This window comes from Malaya genurostris, chromosome 2 (genome assembly GCF_030247185.1).
Source record: "Malaya genurostris strain Urasoe2022 chromosome 2, Malgen_1.1, whole genome shotgun sequence".
NCBI classification, from domain to species: domain Eukaryota; kingdom Metazoa; phylum Arthropoda; class Insecta; order Diptera; family Culicidae; genus Malaya; species Malaya genurostris.
This window is the reverse complement of record NC_080571.1, coordinates 345,335,536-345,358,822: the sequence shown is the minus strand read 5'-3', so window position 1 is coordinate 345,358,822 and position 23,287 is coordinate 345,335,536. Positions and strand designations below refer to the sequence as shown.

At 34.0% G+C, this 23,287-nt stretch overlaps 2 protein-coding genes across 6 annotated transcripts in view; one reads left to right on the top strand and one right to left on the bottom strand.

Moving 5' to 3' along the window:
• LOC131431951 (P protein) overlaps positions 1-23,287 on the top strand; it is a 276,436-nt gene that overhangs the window by 9,167 nt on the left and 243,982 nt on the right. For 3 of the 4 annotated variants that reach the window (XM_058597931.1, XM_058597933.1, XM_058597935.1), the window contains exon 2: positions 22,149-22,932. In XM_058597931.1, the coding sequence (XP_058453914.1) occupies positions 22,923-22,932 (10 nt within the window). In that variant the 5' untranslated portion in view covers positions 22,149-22,922. The remainder of the gene's footprint in view (positions 1-22,148; positions 22,933-23,287) is intronic. The other variant, XM_058597932.1, reaches the window with a different exon arrangement.
• LOC131431953 (microfibril-associated glycoprotein 4-like) lies at positions 6,085-9,623 on the bottom strand. 2 transcript variants are annotated; one of them, XM_058597942.1, is made up of 6 exons: positions 9,256-9,623; positions 7,888-8,369; positions 7,586-7,831; positions 6,871-7,524; positions 6,680-6,815; positions 6,085-6,618 (listed from the first exon to the last, which is right to left on the bottom strand). In XM_058597942.1, the coding sequence occupies exons 2-5, from the start codon at positions 8,022-8,024 to the stop codon at positions 6,686-6,688; spliced, it is 1,167 nt and encodes a 388-aa protein (XP_058453925.1). In that variant the 5' UTR covers positions 8,025-8,369; positions 9,256-9,623; the 3' UTR covers positions 6,085-6,618; positions 6,680-6,685. The 2 variants fall into 2 exon arrangements, with proteins under 2 accessions (XP_058453925.1, XP_058453926.1); XM_058597943.1 differs by lacking the exon at positions 9,256-9,623 and having other exon boundaries at positions 7,888-9,091.

Here is a 23,287-nt window from a genome sequence, read left to right as displayed (position 1 = left end):
CAACATTCATGTCGGTGCGGTAACATTGATTGGCACGATATTTAATATTTTGTTGCACTGCGGCAATCACGGGGAAGGTCACTCCTATGCTTACTCCTCAAATCACGGACCAATCAATAAAGCTGACAATCATTTTCGGGCAGTGTTGCCAGATTAATACAGTATTTGAATTTTGAAGCTTTTCGCTAGACGGGACGATAAGCAGATGGTTCATAGTTGCAGGGGTGCCACATTCCTTTACAAATAAATCTATACATTAGTCTACATCAGTGATTCCCAAACTTTCTTAGTCAAATTGTCATTTTGGATTTGTTATTCATTCTACTGCCTACCAAGTAGCACAAATTTAAAATTTTGGCTGGATGGATCAGGCGCGTATACAATGGGGGAGGGTTTAGGGGTTCAAACCCCACCCGAAAGTTAAAAAAACAGCTATGTTATTTAACACTCCTAATACCAAGCCTAAAAAAGTTACGTGGAGCACCAAGCCTCAAAAAAAGTTGGAACGGTATTTTTGAGCTATCATAGCTCAGTTGTTACTTGACCAATTTCGATAAATTTTACACCCTCGAATTTTGTGAAGTTTGTAGATTATTTTAAGTATATCATTATTGACGATCGTTTAGGAAAAACTAATGAAAATCTGATTTTTCCCGTTCCAAGTTTTTTTTTCAAGCTCAAAATGTGTCCTATCTGCATTCATGCGGCACCTGCATCGCGAATCGGATATTGAGAACCTCAACTTTACCGAGTCATAACTTTGTTGTTAGTGAACCGATTTTCAAAATTTGTTCACCATTGGAAAGGTACTACTTCCACAAATAAAATGCACTGAAAAAACTAAAAATAGGGTTGTCTACCCAAAGTTATAATGAAAACTGTAGATAGATGACCTAAGAAATGATGAGACTTTTTACAATGATCGTAAATATCTCTAAATTCAAAGCGATGACTTATATATTTTTACACGTCATTCGATTGCTAGTGATAGCAGCTACAATTTTCGCTCAGCTACCATTCCTGCACAATAAAAAAAAAAACATTAAGAAATCGATGAATTTATAAATATATATGAATTTTTCATTTTTTTTCACATGTTTGTATATAACTCAAAGATATAAGCGATGACATGTGCATTTTTTTATTCTTAATATTGCAATCATTACCAAAAACAATGTATTGATGATCAAAATTATATATCCGTTCGAAGAATCTCAAGAAATTTGGTACAAATACAGAAAATTTCTATTATTGGGAAAATTTTGCAAAAAAAAAACCAAATCAAAACTTTGACATTTTATGACATGGTGATATTTATGAAAGACCAATCTGCTTCAATGAATTTTTCAGTATTTCTCGTCAGAAAACTCTCGAAAGTTGGCAAACTTCATGAAGCAATGGCGAACTGGGACGATGGCTACATTCCATTATCCCTAGGGTATCGACGAAACCATGGTTCAGGGGGATGAACGTGAGTCGCGATTTTATTCGCGTGATGTCTCGGCTCATGTCCAATCACTACACATGCAACGCGCATCTCCGGCGTATTGGGCTCGCAGAGAGCGGTCTCTGCGCTTGTGGTAACGGTTATCAGGACATCGAGCATATCGTGTGGACGTGCGTGGAGTATACTGACGCCAGGTCTTTATTGAAAGACTCCCTCAGGGCCCGAGGTAGCCCACCTGATGTACCTGTTCGAGATGTGTTGGCAAATCGGGATATTTCATATATGATGATCATATACAAGTACCTTAAACACATAAATATACAAGTGTGATCCGTTGCATCTGGCATAGAAAGTTCTCCTTTCCTTGGCGAGGTTAAGAATAATTTTCACCTACAGGTTCGGCACTAACATCCGCTCGATTCTCCCGATCCCCTGCCTGTCTACCATCTCTATCGAAACTAACAAGATCTTCTTGCTGTCACTAACTTTTTCGCATACCCCTTCCCCCGACTCTTCACCATCTCGATGTAAACTAATTAGATCTTTGTTGTTTTTAGTCATTCGTTCCCATACCCTTTTTTCCACTCTGTTTTCCACAACATTTACTTCTCCATGTTTTTGCCTTTCTCATATAGAAAGGCTATGCAATCACTGTGAAAATCGACTTTTTAACCGAGGCCCGGAGGGCCGAATGTCATATACCATTCGACTCAGCTCGACGAACTGAGCAAATGTCTGTGTGTGTGTGTGTGTGTGTGTCCGTCCGTCTGTGTGTGTGTGTGTATGTGTGTGTGTATGTAACAAAAATATGCACTCACTTTTCTCAGAGATGGCCAAACCGATTTTCACAAACAAAGATTCAAATGAAAGGTCTCATAGTCCCATAGCCTGCTATTGAATTTCATTCCGATCCGACTTCCGGTTCCGGAGATATAGGATGATATGTACCAAAAAAGTGAAAAAAATATGCACTCACTTTTGTCAGAGATGGCTGAACCGATTTTCACAAACTAAGATTCAAATAAAAGGTATTATGGTCCCATAGATTGCTTTTGAATTTCGTTTAAATGTGACTTCCGGTTTCGGAGTTATATGGTAATATGTGAAAATTTGAGAAAAAGTTTACACTCAATTATCTCTAGAGCAACTCAACCGATTTTTGCAAACTTAGATTCAAATGAAAGGTCTTATAATATCCTAAAAATTTGTGGAACATTATATCTGGATCCGACTTCCGGTTCCGGAACTAAAGCGTGATAAGTGGAAAATTACCAATTTTATTAGTATTTTACCACGAACGATGGTTAAAAACAGTTACAAATCCCATAAAACTGTCTGATAAATTCTTCTGGTTTGCAGAGCTTGTTAGTTTGTGGGAATAAAAACTTAATTCGGCACTACTGGTCCCCTCTTTTCCTGTTCCGAGAGCACCGAAAGTGGAGAAGAAAAACTCCTAAAACTAAATTCACTTCGTTTTCTCTGCGATGCTTGAACCGATTTTCACAAATCTTGATTTGAATTAAAGTTCATACTGTCTTTAAACCTACTGTGAAATTTCATCCGAATCCGACTTCCGGTTCCGCAGTTACAGGGCGATGAGTGTCAAAGTTTTCAAATCGCCATATAGAGTGACAATATGTACTCGCTCACTTTTCTTGGAGATGGCCGAATAGATTTTCACAAACTTATAGGTTCAAAAGAAAAGTCTTACAGCTTCATACGGAATTCCTTAATTTGTTGTGGATACTACTTTCGGTTCCGGAACTACAGGGTAAACAGGTTTTATAGAGTTTGTGAGATTAGATCCGAACAAATTATCCTATTCCTATTCAATAAACAGTTGTTTTTGCGAATTTCACGGTTATATTTATGATGTAATGAGTAATATGAGAAAGGCGTCATTATACCACTAGGTGGATTAAAATAGGTTTTTTTTCATTCTCTTCGGCAACATCATTATAAACGCCCACGGAAAGCCGCCCCAGTCAACATGCGGGCCACCCGCCGGGTTCTCGTAACCCGGGGGTGTTTACCGCGGACCCACAAAAGAATGCGGCAACCTTTGAAATGTTTCCATGTCACGAGAATTATTCCCATGTTTCCATCACCACCGCCATGAAGAACCACTGTCATCGATGAGGGACACACGCCGGATCTTCAAAGATACAAGAGTGTTTCCTGAGGACCCACAGGGACAAGCCCTTGGCATCATAAACTGTAACAGATTGTGCCTTAATAAAATATATCTGAAAAAAAAATTATGACATATATTTTTTTATTATTTTAGTTGAAAATTTATTATTAACAAAATTTACAAATAAAACTGAAACTTGGAATTCACTGAAAATCTTAAAAATTTTGGTAAATATACCTAAACTCTAAAAATAATTATGTTTTTGTATTGGACAAAAGATCTAAACAATTTTTATGCACAACCCAAACGGAATTGATAACTACTAAAATTAGATTTTTTTGTTTTAGGTTTTCCGTAAAATCTCAAAAAATCGGTAGTAGATCGGAAATTTCAAAATTTCTAATATATATTGCGTTCCAACGTTTCTGCAAATCAAAGTGAAAATATTGGAATCCGTTTTGATTTCATCTGTTTCAAAGAGACGTAGAATTTGTTTCAATTAATAAAATAAATTTTGTGACAACACGAAAATTTTAAATTATTTCAATGGCTTTGTACAAAAAGAAATAGAACGTAAATTTATACGAATTCCATATACTAACCCATGGCAAAAGAAACCAACTACAATTTAAAAAAAATTATTGCTTGACATTGCACTTCGTTGCAAAACAAAGTGTAAATAGCAGAAACTTTACGTCTGCTTAGCGGTTCAAATTGAACTGCTGAGTTTAGCACTAAGCAGTTCAATTTGAACTGCTCTGCACTGATGAGTCAAAGACGAAACGTAAAAATAATAAAAACGGTTATGTGCCCTAGCACAAAATTTGGCTAACCCCTAAATGAGCACATTTTTATCAAAAAGCCTCCTAATAGTGGCACAGAATTTTATAACTATAAAGGTAGTTCAAATTGAACTGCCATCTAGTGCCTAGCAGTTCAACTTAAACCGCTAAGCAGACGCAAAGTTGGCACTACTTATGCAACCCTCAAATAATATTGCACAAGTGCTATATTATTTCTGACGTCTCAGGCGTAAAAGAATGACGGCTTATCACTGGCCGTCGTAGAATGTGATAAGCCGTCATTCGTTAGAAACAAAATATGTGCTTTTTGCACAAACCAACAAAACCCTCAAATGTTTATAAAGGTAGATTCTCAATAGTGTTGTTAGCTTTAGGAGACGCAAAATGCAACTTCTTGGCAGTGGACGTTTTGGGGCCAAAGGAAGAGATAGTGATGGCGGGATTTTCGCAAATTCTAATTTAGGACATGCACTAGAAAACAACAATCTGTCAGTGCCATCAGATTCTATCTTACCTGGAACCGATACCTCATGTGATTGTTGGAGACGAGACGTTCCCGTTGAAAACATATCTTATGAGACCATATCCAGGACAAGATCTGAACAATCAAAAACGGATTTTCAACTACCGGTTGAGTCGCGCCAGCAGATCATCTGAAAATGCTTTTTGTATCCTAACACAGATGTTTAGAATTGTGAATCATGCTTGCCACATGCAAACTGCACAATTTTATCCGTAAGTATGATGGCATGCAAGATGTGCACAGTGGAGAAGGGCCATCCCATCAGCATCATTTAGAGCTCGCACAGTTATCTAAACGAGGTGGAAATTCGTCAAAATCTTCTTTCCAAGTGCGAGAAATCTATAAGAATTACTTCAATTCTGAGGCTGGAGCAGTACCATGGCAAAAAGAATCAATAAACAACTTACAGACAAGAAGAAACGGATACTTATTTATTTAAAGTTGGAAAAAAGCTTTTGGGGGGCTTCCATATACACTGAGGTCTTTTTTTATGCGGTCTTTTTTTATGCGGTTTTTTTTACGCGACTTTTTTTATGCGAATTTTCAGAGTTATGCGGTTTTTTTTATGCGAAGTTTCAGAGTTATGCGGTTTTTTTTATGCGAATTTTCAGAGTTATGCGGTTTGCCCTTCTGCGGTCTTTTTTTATGCGAAGTTTTAGAGTTATGCGGTTTTTTTATGCGAATTTTCAGAGTTATGCGATTTTTTTTAAGCGGTTTTTTTATGCGGTACGTAAATTCGCATAAAAAAAGACTTCAGTGTATTATATGACTATAGTTTAAGTTGGATGTTATGTCGCTGGGATTAATTATTTCCATAAAACCGTTTGTTGATGCCCTAATTCAAAAACAAAAAATATTCAAGTGTTTGTTTTTTCAAGAGATGATTCAAAATGATTCAACTAATCACTTTAACGCTTACGAAAAAGTTTAAATACTTTCAGTGATTACTTGACGGAACGAAAAATTTGGCCGAATGGGGCAAAAGCGCATCTAATTTCCTTTTTTCTTAAGTCCAGAGCTGTTTACTTTCTCATCGAATATATGAAATTTTCCTTGACTGTAAATATAAATAAGCCTAGTTCCCTCAGACCAACCTTTCAATAAAAATAAGACTGAGCTACCATTTATTTATTCTATTTAAAATAGTTTTTCGAATAGATGTACAATGATCCATGAACCTGTGATGATACATTTCTATTTAATTCAATGATAACATAATCAATAGGGGACCTTAGACGAGGTTCAGTAGTATATTTCAATATGTAATGAGTAGCAACATTTAAAAAATCACCATCCCAAAATGTAATGTAATGGCTAATTATAATGACATTACTCGATTGTAAGGACTTTTGATGATTAACTAAATCAATCAATCGATTAAGCTAAGAAATATCAATGAAACGATTTAGATTCATTTCAATTGCCATCAGCATAACTACCTATGAACAAGAACACTTCGGTCTTCCTTTCGCTCTTGCTCTCTCAATTCACTCTCTTTCTGTGTGGCCTGTCGGCATGGTGCGAAAAACTCGGTGAGGAATATCGGTGGCAAGCAAATGGATTTTATCCCGGGTCCGGGATTCCAATACATGCACACGCCGGCAGCTCAGTCATCGCCGATGAGGAAAAAAACGTCCCGGATAGTCCCGGACGGTTCCGTCCCGGTCGTCCCGGTGTAGTGCGAACAGGCTATAAATCTCCGTAACGGACACTAAAATAAATATTTCGTTATGAGTATATGATTATGGGCTGGGTCATGAGCAACAAAATACCGAAAATTAGGACGATGTTGCTTTAATCATCATGCGCGAACGTTTCAGGCCATATTTGAGTCCTCGGAAAGCCGCCCAGCACATCATCGTTGCGTAAGCTTCTTGTGGACCTCCCAGATACAGTCCGTTCAAATTGCTGTAAAAGTCTGTGTAAATTCAAATAAGTTATATTACGCTCATAAAAGACATACCTCTCGTGACAAGCTCCGTACCACCATCCGCCTTTGTAGATCACCGCACAGTTATCAGGAGGGTGACTATCGTTATCAGAATCCAGTGTCGAAAATTTCATCGTCACCGCCCAGCTAAGTGAATCTCCGGCATTACCGCTGTAGTTTCCTAAACTGTTCAGAGCATATTTTTCCCCAACTCCTCCTACCAGAATGTGACTGTATTTCGCCACCACAATCTTCCCGTCGGAATCCTCCATCAGAACGTGCAGCTCGTGATGTTTGGCACCGGTCAGTTCATGGATCTTCTGCAGTCCAAGCCAAAACTCTCCTCTCAGATCACCAAACCCGTTTTCATATTCGCTCCATCCACGATAGAAATTTACCGAACCATCGTAACGATTCTGAATCACGGTCCAACCACCGCCTTCGTAGTCCTGATCGCAATACGCTTCGAAAGAATCACTAAATCCAGCCTGGGGATGTATTCGATTGACCCCCGATCGACGATCCGCCACCTCTGCACAAGACTGTGGTAAATTCGCCGATTGCAGAAGATGAAATGGCCGACTAGATTCTGCCGACGCAGTTCGGAATCGATCGGCGGTCAGTTGAAGAACGAAATCGTTCAACATTTTCGTAGTGGGTAAAGTTTGTTGAATTTTATAAATGTTGCTGAAAAAAATAAAGTCGGTTGTCGGCAGCCAACAGTAATATCTGGATGAATCTAAAAAACCTCGAATCTTTGAGTAACTGCGAGATGTTGATGGACTGCATTTGTAAGTCACTCTGAATGTTTGGGATGATTTCAACCGTTTTCACCACATTGGCCACATTTTTCAGCTGCCTGTGAAGATCACTGACAAGAGCGGTCTGCCGAATGACGATAGCTTCGATTTTTTCGATGTATCGCCGAAGCAGTTCAATTTCTGAGCTGAGAGTTTGAAAGTATTCCTGCGAACGGAGATGATCTTTTTGCATACTGGAAAACCAAATGTATTGTTTCGTTAATTATATTAACCAATCAAAATAACTTACCTAAAATTGATCGCATCCAATCCGGTCATCGTCAATTCGTATCCGAATGCAGAAGAAGAAGTAACGTTAGTTTCCAAGCTGGAGACACCTCCCAGCAAAGATAAGACAGAAAGAAACACCAACTGGCTCAGTACCATCTTCGGGCGAACGATCGAGCTAAACTGCGTCTTACTGCTTTCCGAAGACACAGATGAGATCTGTTCCGAAGGCTTTTATAGGAGAAGCTTAAATCTTCCAGAAATACATTTGTGGTCGTTAACTTATGGATCGTATTGCATGTTATTTCAACAGACATTCATTCAACCCATCAGCTCACAACTAAAACGCTGTTGCTTTTAAGTAAGATTAATTGCTGCTACAAATCAATTGTATTCGTTAGGTCCTTGCAGAGGCTTGCAAAATATTTTATGCTTTTCTCACACTATAACCGTTTCATATCGTGTAATTTTTATTTTGCTTTAAGCTACTTACAGTAATAAATGCTGGAAGAACATAACTCCCATTCGAATCAGTTCGTCGAAATCAGCAAATGTGTGTTTGACAAATAATTTCACTCAATTTTCTCGGAGATGACTAAACCGTTTTCTACAAACTAGAATTCATATGAAAAGTAGTATACTCCCAAACAAGGTTCCTGAATTATGTTTGGATCCGACTTCTGGTTCCGGAAGTACAGGATGATATGTGAAACAAAATTAAAATAATGCAACTCATTTTTCTCGTTGATGGCTGAACCGATCTAAGATTCAAATGAAATCTAAGAATCAACTATGATTCAAACGAGAGGTCTAAACATCCTATAAAACATCTTACTTTTTAGTCAGATCCGACTTCTGGTTTAGGAGATACAGAGTGATTAGTATAAAAATGTCCATTTCACATAAATAATCAGGTTTATCGGGTTGGCAGATTTGGATAGTCGATTACCAAATAAATTTATTTCAGCTTAAGCGGTATTCAGTTTTCGATTCGGAAGGTAGCCAGAAATTTAATGCGCACTACAATTTCTCAAAGATGTCTACACACTCCTCAGATGAATTTAACTGATTTCTGCTACACCGATTTTAGAATTCCGGTTCCAGTGTCGAATCGTTTCTCAAAGCTCAATCATTTTCTCAAAAAGGCCTAATCGAACTTCAAAAACAAAAATTCAAATTGAAAGACTTATGGTCCCATAAATTGGTGAATTTTATCCGATTCTGGAATTACAGGATGATGAGTTTTTAAAGTTCATACCGATATAGAAGATGTAAATTATTTGGCGTATTAACTTATGGCCATACGAATCATTTTGGGTTAGGCTAGTTCCTGAATACCGGCTCTGAAAGTACCATAAATAATGACGAAAGACTCTAAAGTGAAACTTACTTCGACATCTCATGGAATGTTCAATGGACTGTCACACGTTAAGATTGAAATTCGATACGATTTGCAGTTTCGAGATTAAAATATTGTCATGAGAACCAAACCACCGAGGAATATTCATGCAAAAAACACATGCGGATTGATAAAAAAAAAGGTATCATCTCACTGCTAGGTGGATTAATCATGTTTTTAGTATAAAACTCAGTGATTTCGATAGCAATTCCAAGTGGCACTTCTTCGATTCAATTGACAGCTTTAGAAATATTGCTGACATTTTCCATTCCTTATCGCAGAAAGTTCGTTTAAATTCGTTACGTTTCATGAGCTGCCTTAGCAATGCTCAAGGCAAACTACATGAAACAGATTACCCCTTATTTGGTTTCACTGTGAAAATTGATTGCCCTAAAAAGGGCAGTTTGTTGCAAAATCATCGCCATAGCGAAATGGAAGTACAACACTTTTTTTAATTTTCTTTTGTTAATTTTTTTTCTGTTTTCTTCCATTGTTAGTTAGATAACTTTTACCATCATAAGCGAAAATCTGTTCTTTAAATTCTACTACATAAATTGTAGCATTTGGGTGGGGTTTTCGGAGTTTTTTGCTGACTCAAACCTTCTGCTAAGGCACTCAACCAAATAAACTATTCTTAACATGAGATTTCCGAACAACGAAAAGGTAAATATTTGTTCCCAGACAACACTTTTTATTTCCTCAAACATAATGAACACTTTCGTAGAAGGGACTCCGTTGAAAAACCATTGAACTTAAGTATATACTCCATCGCTAAATGATAGTTCACGCCATAAGGATCTGCAGGGTTCTACATTCCTTTGCTGTCTTCCCGGAATTCCTATAAAAATGACGCTCCAATGGCCGTACACACCCTCATAAAACCGTTCTGCACGGGGAAAAATAACACGATTAACGTTTTCTACCTACTTAACCGCGAGTACAAGCCTCTACATAACCTCTTCACTTCACTCAAACATAACAGACAGCCGAGCCCCACTCTGGTGACACTGTTCAGCCATGTTAGCTAGGAGGGGGTGAGGGGGTGGGTGGTACTCTGTTGGATGTTAGAACAAGCGTGGAAAATAAAACAGACATAAGTATAACAGGAAAGCTTTCAATTTCCATTCATTCGAGGACGAGACTACCGACTACTGCCGGGAAAGTGGTAAAACATCATTCAAGCGGATACTTTGCCAACATTTTCACTGGCAAAGGGACGGCGTCCTTGTACCTTTCTTCGACCTCGAAAACTTAACGCAAACGTTTCGTTGGGAATGAACTTCATTTAAAAGTTAGTGGATGGGTAACAGAAACTCTTTAATGTTTCGAAGTAAACACAAACTTCTCAATTTCCTCTTCCTCTAAGATGACATTTCTCCCATAAACTAAGTGTGCCAAGCCAAACGACAACCCTCCAACAAGTTAAATTCTTGGCTGGTGAGGTAGAATGAGTAGGCCTTGACTTATCGAAAAGAGTGAATTGGCACCTCGTTCAACAACGAACACATGCTCACCGAAGAACGTAATCTCTTGCATCTTTCAACACATTTTCACTTTTAACTTTTTTGCTCTGTTTGACTGTTTTCTAAAATAATATATTTACTACACGCTCAGTCCGAGTAACCCAGTTGGCACTTCGTTTCGGTCTTTCAATTCTACGATATTTTTGCAAGACACAATACAACTCTCGAAAACAAACGGACCGGCATCCCAGCACTAGCCCGAAAACGTCAACGGATCGATCTTTCGCCGACCGGGTCTGATGGCACAATAAAACTGAACGAATACCTACATACATCACACGGCCCGGGAGAGCTGGAACCGATCCAAAAACTATAACGCACCGGCCAAATTAGATTGAGTAAATATTTTCACTTTTTGGCGCACCCAATGTTGATAGATGAAGCTGAGTATGTTTTTTTTGTTTGCCTTTCTCAAATAGAAAGGTTATGCAATCACTGTGAAAAGCGATTTTCGAACCCTGAGGGCCGATTGTCCTATACCATTCGACTCAGTTCGTCCTATCGCAAGTTCAAACCGTAGATTCAAATTAAAGGTCTTGTAATTCCATACAAAGACCCCGAATTTTATCCGAATCCGAGTTCCGGTTCCGGAATAACTGGGAAATTAAAACAAGTGTACTAACTTTTCTCAGAGACGGCTGAACCGGTTCTCACACACTAAGATTCAAATGAAAGGTATGATTGTCTCGTACAAAGTCCCTGAATTTTGTTTGGATCTAAATTACAAAATAATTTGTGCAAATCAATGAGAAAATACGCATATAATTTTCTCGAAAATTTTTCCATCGATTTCTACAAACTAAGATGTAAACTAAAGGTATTAAAATTCTTTAAAAAGTCCCCGATAAGTTTCCGTTATTACAGCGCGATAAATGAAAAATTGTCAATTTCATGAGTATTTTTTCACAAATGATGGCAAAACGAGGTGCAATTTTGCCTAAAACTTGCAGGTAAATGCATCTAGTTTGCAGATCTTGTGAGTTAGTGGATATATAAACCTACTTTGACACTACTGGTCTCAGGTTTCCGTTTCCGTAAGCAACGATAACAGTGTAGAAAAGTTCCAAAAACGGAACTAACTTAAATTTCTCAGCCACGGTTAAACCGACTTTCACAAATCTTAATTCACATTTAGACTCTCATAGTCTTAAAAAATACTGTGCAATTTCATACAGATCCGACTTCCGGTTCCGAATTTGAAGGGCGATGAGTCTCAAAACTTTCAAACCGTCATACAAAATGACGATGCAGAACCGATACATATCGGTACGTGCTGGTACGGCAAAAGCAAATGCTACCGCCTTTGCAAACAAAGCGCGTACGGAAGAACGAAAATTACGTTTTCAAAACACAACCGAATTCAAATAATAATAAATAATTATATTGATAATAATACAAAAGTAAACTTCCAATCGCAAAACATGTTTCAATATGCTGCTTGAAAAGTTCTTAGTTACTTATTAGTTACGTGAATTTCTTATACAGCAGTAACAGGAGCACAGGTTTTCGTTCAACTAACTTAAACGAAATAGTGCATAAGAGGTGAATTAACCAGCTTTTATTCAAACAAAGTCTTTGTCTCTATAATCAACATTTGAATGGAAAAGTTTCGGCTCTGGAAAAAGATCCAAAAAATCCATCGAAACATGCATCGATTTATCATGAAATGATAGCTAATAAGCGATAAGTCAATTCAATTGAATGCTTTTAAAGAAAATAATAAAAATATAATTGAATTAAATGAAATTTATTTTCTTTAAAATCGAAAACCGACCCGTTCAATTAAACTTCTTTAATGTACAACAATGTTTATGTTATATTTATAAAATGCGAAAGATAACCAAAACAAAAGGAAGAAAATAATTCCCCCTTGCGTACGGCAAACGATGCCCCAAGGAAATCGACTTGATGCAGTTCAGTTCGATTCAGAATCGATTTGTTGGACCTGAAAAGGACCGATCTATTAAACTGCTTCGATGCTAGCAAATGTTGGCTTTGATGCAAATCGGTTGATTGACTATTCACGGGCCGTTTTGTATATTTTAGAGAATTTCAATTCAGAATCTATGTTTAGGTCCTAAAAAGGACCGACTAAATAAGCTCTCCAATGAATAGATAACACATGGATCAATAAGTCCCGAGACTAACAATGGAAACAACATTTTTTTTGCAAATTTTTTTTTATTCATCAACAGAATCACCTTTTAGGGTGATACAATGGTTAGAACGTTTTTTCCAATTTTTCAATACCATGTTTATAAAAAATTTATCTTTCGCTTCAAAATAAGCTTCAGTTTCAGCGATGACCTCCTCATTTGAGTCAAATCTTTTTCCCAGGAGCATTTTTTAAGATCAGCAAAGAGCTAGTAGTCACTGGGGGCTAAATCTGGCGAGTATGGGGGGTGGGAAAGCAGATCAAAGCCCAATTCGTTGAATTTCTGAATCATCGACTCGTAGCTGTTTTTGTACCATCGAAAGCAATCGCGGCACCCACTTGGAAAAAACCTTTTTCATGCTCAATTTTTCATGAAGGATAGTAAATACACTTCCATATGATATGTGTGTCATCTCAGCAATCTCACGGAGCTTCACTTTACGATCTTTCATTATAATTTTTGTCACTTCACTCACATTTTCCAGTGTAACGGCTTCCACAGGTCTACCCGAGCGTTCCGCGTCACGTTTAAACTCGGCGAATCACCGACAAATCGTTGCTTTTGATGGACAAGAGTCCGGATAACATTTTTCAATCCATTGTTTCGCTTGCACGATGTTTTTACCCATTAAAAAACAATGTTTTATCAAAACACGAAACTCGGTTTTTTCCATTTTTTAAACAAACTACAAAACGACTTTACTCCAACCTCGATAACTCAGCTGTTTCTGGTCGGATCGACTTAAAATTTTGACCCGTTTCAAGCAAAGGTTAGTACTCTAGAAAGACGTGCTTACTGGTTTACTACGAGCGCCATCTGTGCTTTAGTCTCGGAACTTATTGATCCATGTGTTACTTTATGTTTCGTCTTCGCTTCGTCAGTGCATAACAGCTTATGTTGAACTGTTATGCCACCCAGCAGTTTAACATAAACCGCTAAGCAGACATAAAGTGGTAAAGGCACAAATCTTCAAATATCAAGGAGAACGTGCAGGCGCGTACCTAGACAAAAATTTCAGAGGGGATTTCAGAACATGATAATTAATTTTCTTACGCCTGGAAATATGTATATAATTACTTGAAAATTTGTTTTGATAAAGTCGTTTATTGAAAATTATTCATTTTATAATTGACTGAAATATGACGAAATTCGCGCTGGCAGAATTTTCTCAGATTAGAATAAAACTTTCTGGACGTGTAGGCTTTGCCCTGAAATGTCACATTGCAAACATTGATCTGGACTGTCTTTTAAAAAACGGCTAAACTTTTTTAACAATATTTTTTTTCTTCAAATATTTGAGGCGAAAAATGACGTCGCCTACAAAAAAGTATTATTCAAGTGTTATTCACAAAATCGTTCGAATTTTCCAATCAAAATACTGAAAATCTTCCACATTGAATTGACTTTAAAAATTTAAAATGAGTTTACAAAAATAAACCATTTTTTATTTTGATAAAAAGAAGGTTTAAAGTGTCTTTTTATCGAAAACTAAACTAAACTTAAAGTCTTTATCATCCAACAGCTCAATGAATCTCAATTTGAGAGAAAATTACACAAAATACTGGTGTTCCGATATTTGCAAAAAGTATCAGTAATGGACAAAATAAAGTATTAGTTAAAAACACTTTTTTTTAGAACAGCCAGCCTTACAAAACATGAACGGTTGAAACGGGAAATAATAACTTATTAGGTGACAAAATTTCGTTGAATTCGAAAGTGATAGTTTTTTTTGTAAATTTACTTTAAACTTTGAAATCCGATTTTTTTCAGTGTAGGATTCGAATAGACGAATCTCGCGAAAAATCGAAATCAAAGTTGGCAGCTACAGACGTTATTACAAGAAGCCATTTTGTTCACTTATATTTTTCCAAATTTTTTGTGGATCATCTTTCGAAAAGAACTAGACATTTTTTACCAACTTTTTTGCAAATAATTAGAGTAGACAAATGACAAATCCGGGCGATTGAAGGGGAAAAAAGTCTGTCTAACAAAAACTTTCTCTTACTCAGTACTGATACTTTCTGCAAATATCGGGCAACCGACAATAAGCTATTAGGTTTAATTTTTTTCACAAATTGAGGTTATTTGTAACTTTGGAGTATTGTAACTTTCAGTTTAGTTTAGTTGAAAAAATGACATTGGATAAAAAAATTCAGTTTGGAAAATAAATAGCATATGTTTGGAAAACTTGTTTTCCTTGAATGGTTGGTAGAGATCTGAATTAGTTATCTTGGGATAATTTTTTAACAAAATCAAGAATTGTTTTGCTTTGTAAATCAGTTTTAAACTTTTAAAATCAACTTTTTTTTCAGTGTAGGACCCGGTAAGGATATTCTTCAGTATTTTTATTGAAAAATTTGACTCAATTTATGGAAAACACTAAAATGACACTTTTTTTTTGTAGGATTACTCATTTTCGACAATAACTCTTTGAAAAAAAATGGTTAAACATGTTTAGCCATTTTCAAAAGACAGTCTGGAATTTAGAAAAATATAACGCAAGCAAAGTGACGTTTTGGGATAACCAATTGAGTTGGTGCGAAGCTGCCATATCGCGCCATATTTATTGAGGATAATTTTTAATCACATAACTATTTTTTTAAGTTCCAGGAGAGGTTTAACTTATACTACTTATACTTATGCTTCATTTTTGTGTCATTTATGTGTCATTTGTGTGTTATTTTTGTGTGTTATTTTTGTGTATTTTTTGTTATTTTTGTGTAATTTTTGAAAAGTTTTGTGTAATTTTTGTATAACTTTTTTGTAATTTTTGTATTATTTTTGTGTAATTTTTGTTTCATTTTTGTGTCATTTCTGTGTAATTTTTGTATCATTTTTGTGTCATTTTGGTGTTATTTTGGTGTCATTTTTTTGTTATTTTGTGTCATTTATGTGTCATTTGTGTGTTATTTTTGTGTATTTTGTTTGTCATTTTTGTTTTATTTTTGGTGTAATTTTGGTGTATTTTTTGTGTAATTTTTGTGTTATTTGTGTGTCATTTCTAAATAATTTTTGTTTCATATTTGTGTCATTTCTGTGTCATTTGTGTGTTATTTTTGTGTATCTTTTTGTCATTTTTGTTTTATTTTTGTGTAATTTTGGTGTATTTTTTGTATCATTTTAGTGTTATTTGTGTGTCACTTATGAATTATTTTTGTTTCATTTTTGTGTCATTTCTGTGTCATTTTTGTGTCATTTTGGTGTCATTTTTGTGTTATTTTGTGTCATTTATGTGTCATTTGTGTGTTATTTTTGTGCATTTTTTTGTCATTTTTGTTTTATTTTGTGTAATTTTGGTGTAATTTTTCTTGTGTCATTTTTGTGTCATTTTGGTGTTATTTGCGTGTCATTTTTGAATTATTTTTGTTTCATTTTTGTGTCATTTTGGTTTCATTTTTGTGTTATTTTGTGTCATTTATGTGTCATTTGTGTGTTATTTTTGTGTATTTTTTTGTCATTTTTGTGTAATTTGGTGTATTTTTTGTATCATTTCTGTGTTATTTGTGTGTCACTTATGAATTATTTTTGTTTCATTTTTGAATTATTTTTGATTCATTTTTGTGTCATTTTGGTGTCATTTTTGTGTTATTTTGTGTCATTTATGTGTCATTTGTGTGTTATTTTTGTGCTTTTTTTTGTCAATTTTGTTTTATTTTGTGTAATTTTGGTGTATTTCTTGTGTCATTTTTGTGTTATTTTCGTGTCATTTTTGAATTATTTTTGTTTCATTTTTGTGTCATTTTTGTGTCATTTTTGTGTTATTTTGTATCATTTATGTGTCATTTGTGTGTTATTTTTGTGTATTTTTTTGTCATTTTTGTGTAATTTGGTGTATTTTTTGTATCATTTCTGTGTTATTTGTGTGTCACTTATGAATTATTTTTGTTTCATTTTTGAATTATTTTTGATTCATTTTTGTGTCATTTTGGTGTCATTTTTGTGTTATTTTGTGTCATTTATGTGTCATTTGTGTGTTATTTTTGTGCTTTTTTTTGTCAATTTTGTTTTATTTTGTGTAATTTTGGTGTATTTCTTGTGTCATTTTTGTGTTATTTTCGTGTCATTTTTGAATTATTTTTGTTTCATTTTTGTGTCATTTTTGTGTCATTTTTGTGTTATTTTGTATCATTTATGTGTCATTTGTGTGTTATTTTTGTGTATTTTTTTGTCATTTTTGTGTAATTTGGTGTATTTTTTGTATCATTTCTGTGTTATTTGTGTGTCACTTATGAATTATTTATGTTTCATTTTTGAATTATTTTTGATTCATTTTTGTGTCATTTTGGTGTCATTTTTGTGTCATTTTGGTGTCATTTTTGTGTTATTTTGTGTCATTTATGTGTCATTTGTGTGTTATTTTTGTGTATTTTTTTGTCATTTTTGTGTAATTTGGTGTATTTTTTGTATCATTTCTGTGTTATTTGTGTGTCACTTATGAATTATTTTTGTTTCATTTTTGAATTATTTTTGATTCATTTTTGTGTCATTTTGGTGTCATTTTTGTGTTATTTTGTGTCATTTATGTGTCATTTGTGTGTTATTTTTGTGCTTTTTTTTTGTCAATTTTGTTTTATTTTGTGTAATTTTGGTGTATTTCTTGTGTCATTTTTGTGTTATTTTCGTGTCATTTTTGAATTATTTTTGTTTCATTTTTGTGTCATTTTTGTGTCATTTTTGTGTTATTTTGTATCATTTATGTGTCATTTGTGTGTTATTTTTGTGTATTTTTTTTTGTCATTTTTGCTTTATTTCTGTGTCATTTTGGTGTCATTTTTGTGTTATTTTGTGTCATTTATGTGTCATTTGTGTGTTATATTTGTGTATTTTTTTTTTGTCATTTTTGTTTTATTTTTGTGTAATTTTGGTGTATTTTTTGTGTCATTTTTGTGTTATTTGTGTGTCACTTTTGAATTATTTTTGTGTCATTTTTGTGTCATTTCTGTGTCATTTTTGTGCCATTTTTGTGTTATTTTGTGCCATTTTTGTGTCATTTGTGTGTTATTTATGTGTATTTTTATTATCATTTTCGTTTTATTTATGTGTAATTTTGGTGTAGTTTTTGTGTCATTTTTGTGTCATTTTTTTGTCATTTGTGTGTTATTTTTGTGTATTTTTTTTTTTGTCATTTTTGCTTTATTTTTGTGTAATTTTGGTGTATTTTGTTTCATTTTTGTGTCATTTCTGTGTCATTTTTGTGCCATTTTTGTGTTATTTTGTGTCATTTTTGTGTCATTTGTGTGTTATTTATGTGTATTTTTATTATCATTTTTGTTTTATTTATGTGTAATTTTGCTGTATTTTTTGTGTCATTTTTGTGTCATTTTTTTGTCATTTGTGTGTTATTTTTGTGTATTTTTTTTGTCATTTTTGCTTTATTTTTGTGTAATTTTGGTGTATTTTTTGTGTCATTTTTGTGTTATTTGTGTGTCACTTTTGAATTATTTTTGTTTCATTTTTGTGTCATTTCTGTGTCATTTTTGTGCCATTTTTGTGTTATTTTGTGTCATTTGTGTGTTATTTTTGTGTATTTTTTTTGTCATTTTTGCTTTATTTCTGTGTCATTTTGGTGTCAATTTTGTGTTATTTTGTGTCATTTATGTGTCATTTGTGTGTTATATTTGTGTATTTTTTTTTGTCATTTCTGTTTTATTTTTGTGTAATTTTGGTGTATTTTTTGTGTCATTTTTGTGTTATTTGTGTGTCACTTTTGAATTATTTTTGTTTCATTTTTGTGTCATTTCTGTGTCATTTTTGTGCCATTTTTGTGTTATTTTGTGTCATTTGTGTGTTATTTTTGTGTATTTTTTTTGTCATTTTTGCTTTATTTCTGTGTCATTTTGGTGTCATTTTTGTGTTATTTTGTGTCATTTATGTGTCATTTGTGTGTTATTTTTGTGTATTTTTTTTGTCATTTTTGCTTTATTTCTGTGTCATTTTGGTGTCATTTTTGTGTTATTTTGTGTCATTTATGTGTCATTTGTGTGTTATATTTGTGTATTTTTTTTGTCATTTCTGTTTTATTTTTGTGTAATTTTGGTGTATTTTTTGTGTCATTTTTGTGTTATTTGTGTGTCACTTTTGAATTATTTTTGTTTCATTTTTGTGTCATTTCTGTGTCATTTTTGTGCCATTTTTGTGTTATTTTGTGTCATTTTTGTGTCATTTGTGTGTTATTTTTGTGTATTTTTTTTGTCATTTTTGCTTTATTTCTGTGTCATTTTGGTGTCATTTTTGTGTTATTTTGTGTCATTTATGTGTCATTTGTGTGTTATTTTTGTGTATTTTTTTTGTCATTTTTGCTTTATTTCTGTGTCATTTTGGTGTCATTTTTGTGTTATTTTGTGTCATTTATGTGTCATTTGTGTGTTATATTTGTGTATTTTTTTTTGTCATTTCTGTTTTATTTTTGTGTAATTTTGGTGTATTTTTTGTGTCATTTTTGTGTCATTTTTGTGTTATTTGTGTGTTACTTTTGAATTATTTTTGTTTTATTTCTGCGTCATTTTTGTGCCATTTTGGTGTCATTTTTGTGTTATTTTTGTGTTATTTTGTGTCATTGATGTTTCACTTGTGTGTTATTTTTGTGTATTTTTTTGTCATTTTTGTTTTATTTTAGTGTAATTTTGGTGTATTTTTTGTGTCATTTTTGTGTTATTTTTGAGTTATTTGTGTGTCATTTTTGAATTATTTTTGTTTCATTTTTGTGTCATTTTGGTGTCATTTTTGTGTTATTTTGTGTCATTTATGTGTCATTTTTGTGTTATTTTTGTGACATTCTCAGATTGAAATGAAACTAACTGAACACGTGGAAGTTTGTTTCTGAAACATTATAATATTAAGCTGAAATTTGGCGTGATACCACGCAGAAAAAAATAGGAATAAACATTTTGGGTAATTGTAATGGTTTTTGTTGTTGATACAGTTACAAGAACAACTCAGGTTTAATTTAACCGATGTTTCTTTTTGAACAATGAACATTTGTTTGCAATTACTATTCTCCAGCAAAGATAAACTCATGTTAAAGTGGTCTGCGATTTGTTATGTATCCTTCGAATAGGACCCCTCGATTAGCTCTGTTCACTGTCAGTTTCAGTCTTTTGAGCAAAGCAAAGCTAGATTCAAACGAATGGTCTTCTGACCGCATACAAAATTGTTGAACTTTATCTGGATCCGACTTTCGGTTACTGCGAAAACATTAACATTGAGTCGAGCAGAACATTGCTATCGTAGAAGTTTGCTAAGGCAATAAAACAGAATCCTGGGATCTCCAGCCGAGATCTGGCGAAAAAGTTCAGTTAGACGAGTTCGCTGCCAAAATACGTGCAAGGTTTGGCACGGAACATGCAGTTATGGAACGTTTCAGTATGGATCACAAAAAGGGGTATCTCTCAAGTAGAGTTTTGCCTTTCGTTCGATCACACAACGGTTAGGTGAAGTTCTGGCCTAACCTTGTAGGATTCCTTGACAAATGCCTAATGTAGTGGTCGAAACGTCGGGCAATTTAAAATCGCATCTTTTGAACAATTGACTAGAAGAAACCATTCTCGATCCATTTTCATACATTTTCGAAAGTTTGAAAGTATTACTCAGTCAGTACATAACTCGCACATAACTATTTTTTTAAGTTTCAGGAGGGGTTTAACTACTTATACTTATACTTATACTTATACTTATACTTATACTTATACTTATACTTATACTTATACTTATACTTATACTTATACTTATACTTATACTTATACTTATACTTATACTTATACTTATACTTATACTTATACTTATACTTATACTTATACTTATACTTATACTTATACTTATACTTATACTTATACTTATACTTATACTTATACTTATACTTATACTTATACTTATACTTATACTTATACTTATACTTATACTTATACTTATACTTATACTTATACTTATACTTATACTTATACTTATACTTATACTTATACTTATACTTATACTTATACTTATACTTATACTTATACTTATACTTATACTTATACTTATACTTATACTTATACTTATACTTATACTTATACTTATACTTATACTTATACTTATACTTATACTTATACTTATACTTATACTTATACTTATACTTATACTTATACTTATACTTATACTTATACTTATACTTATACTTATACTTATACTTATACTTATACTTATACTTATACTTATACTTATACTTATACTTATACTTATACTTATACTTATACTTATACTTATACTTATACTTATACTTATACTTATACTTATACTTATACTTATACTTATACTTATACTTATACTTATACTTATACTTATACTTATACTTATACTTATACTTATACTTATACTTATACTTATACTTATACTTATACTTATACTTATACTTATACTTATACTTATACTTATACTTATACTTATACTTATACTTATACTTATACTTATACTTATACTTATACTTATACTTATACTTATACTTATACTTATACTTATACTTATACTTATACTTATACTTATACTTATACTTATACTTATACTTATACTTATACTTATACTTATACTTATACTTATACTTATACTTATACTTATACTTATACTTATACTTATACTTATACTTATACTTATACTTATACTTATACTTATACTTATACTTATACGTTTGATGAAACGCTTTTACTGTCAGTTGGATTATAACCGCAGCATCGACGCTAAATGAATGCAGCTACCTGTTACAATATTCTAATAAAAAATTCAATGTCACTTTCTTTCGGTGTGTCAATAAACAAATGTGTTTCCTGATTGAATAACTGCATGCTGCTTGCTTCCAAGTGGCAGACTGCTTTAGTTTATTTATTGGGTATATAACAATATTTAAAATGCTTGTTCACTTCACAATCATGGTACATTCAAACTCATCTATTATGAAGACGAAAGTCAGATTTTGCATCGTTAAAATCAACCGAATCTGACAGCTCGTTCAGACATGCCGTTCTGGAAATCAAAGCAGGCGCTGTCTAGCGATAAAACTGATCTGAGCTACTGCTTCTACTTCACACTCACTCTGCGCTCAGCTCACCATTCAGCATCTCGTTAAAATTTTCCATCTCATTGCAAACCGACTTTCCGTAATTGTACAAATAACCGTTTCCCGCAACCACCTGAATAACACAACTTTATTTTTTCCCTTCTGGTTCGATTTACTTTTCAGATTTCATAAATAGCCGCACAGATCGGCGCAACGGTACTCACACAACGTTACAACGTTACAATCACATTGGAAGGGAATCGTTCGGTTCGTAAATCGACTGATCACATCGCGACCTGGATCACGCGTTCGATACAGAAGATATATCATTCGCTGCCGGAGATCGTTCGGTGTGCCAAAAAATCACCATCCAACGAGGAACCAACCTGCTCGGCTGATTCGGCTGATCCGTACCCGAGCCGAAGAAGGTCCAGCCAGGAAAAGGATCGTGTGATCGCAGGTGGTTCGATCAGTCGTGCAGGATTGATCATATCGTGCTAATCGCGTTTTCCTAGGTACCGAATCCGGCTATAGTTTGGTTTGTTCGTGTCCGTGTCGTAGATTCTGGCCTAAATGTGTGCTAAGGTCAACGGGCTTAACCTGGCCGGTAAGAGGGAATCCAAGAGAGAAGCCCTTGACAATGGACGCTCCGACCTTGAGGCAACAGTATAAATAGTAAACAGTGAAAGCGACTGTTCTAAAGGGTTTGAAAAAAAAAGAAAATAACGGAGCAAACGAATTGGGGAGAACAGTGATAACATCGGTTTCAGACGTCAAAAAATCGAATCTAGTAGGCGAGCTACGTCGATGTGACGCACGTTTGTACAAGTGAACCGTAGCAGAAATAACCAAATGATTCGTAATTCGATTAGAAGGTTGTGCATAGCCGGGAAAAAGATTGACCTTCGGAATAGTGTGAGAAAGTGAAAAATTTCTAGTGGAAGCGAAGAAAAAATCATGTGGAAAAGTAAGTTCATGAATAGAAAAAGCATGAGATAAACTGAGTAGTAGTGTGTGGAGCGGGTTTAGTTTATCTGAAACAAAACCGAAGGTCGTTATGTTTTTTCTTCTTCACATCTGTAGTCTTAGCTTAGAGTCATCAATTTGACGTCAGGCATTTCGAATGTGACATACTTCCGACGAACTGTCATAAATCCATCATAAGTCCATTTCTACTTGCAACTTCCCTAACTGCTGAGTAGTTTTTGCTACGTACGTGTAGGCTAAGTTACATATTTCCTTCGTTCAATCTGTTTTGGAATGTATTTGAAATTAACATCCAGCTGTCAGATCGATTTTTACAGTTCTTGATTAGTATCTGA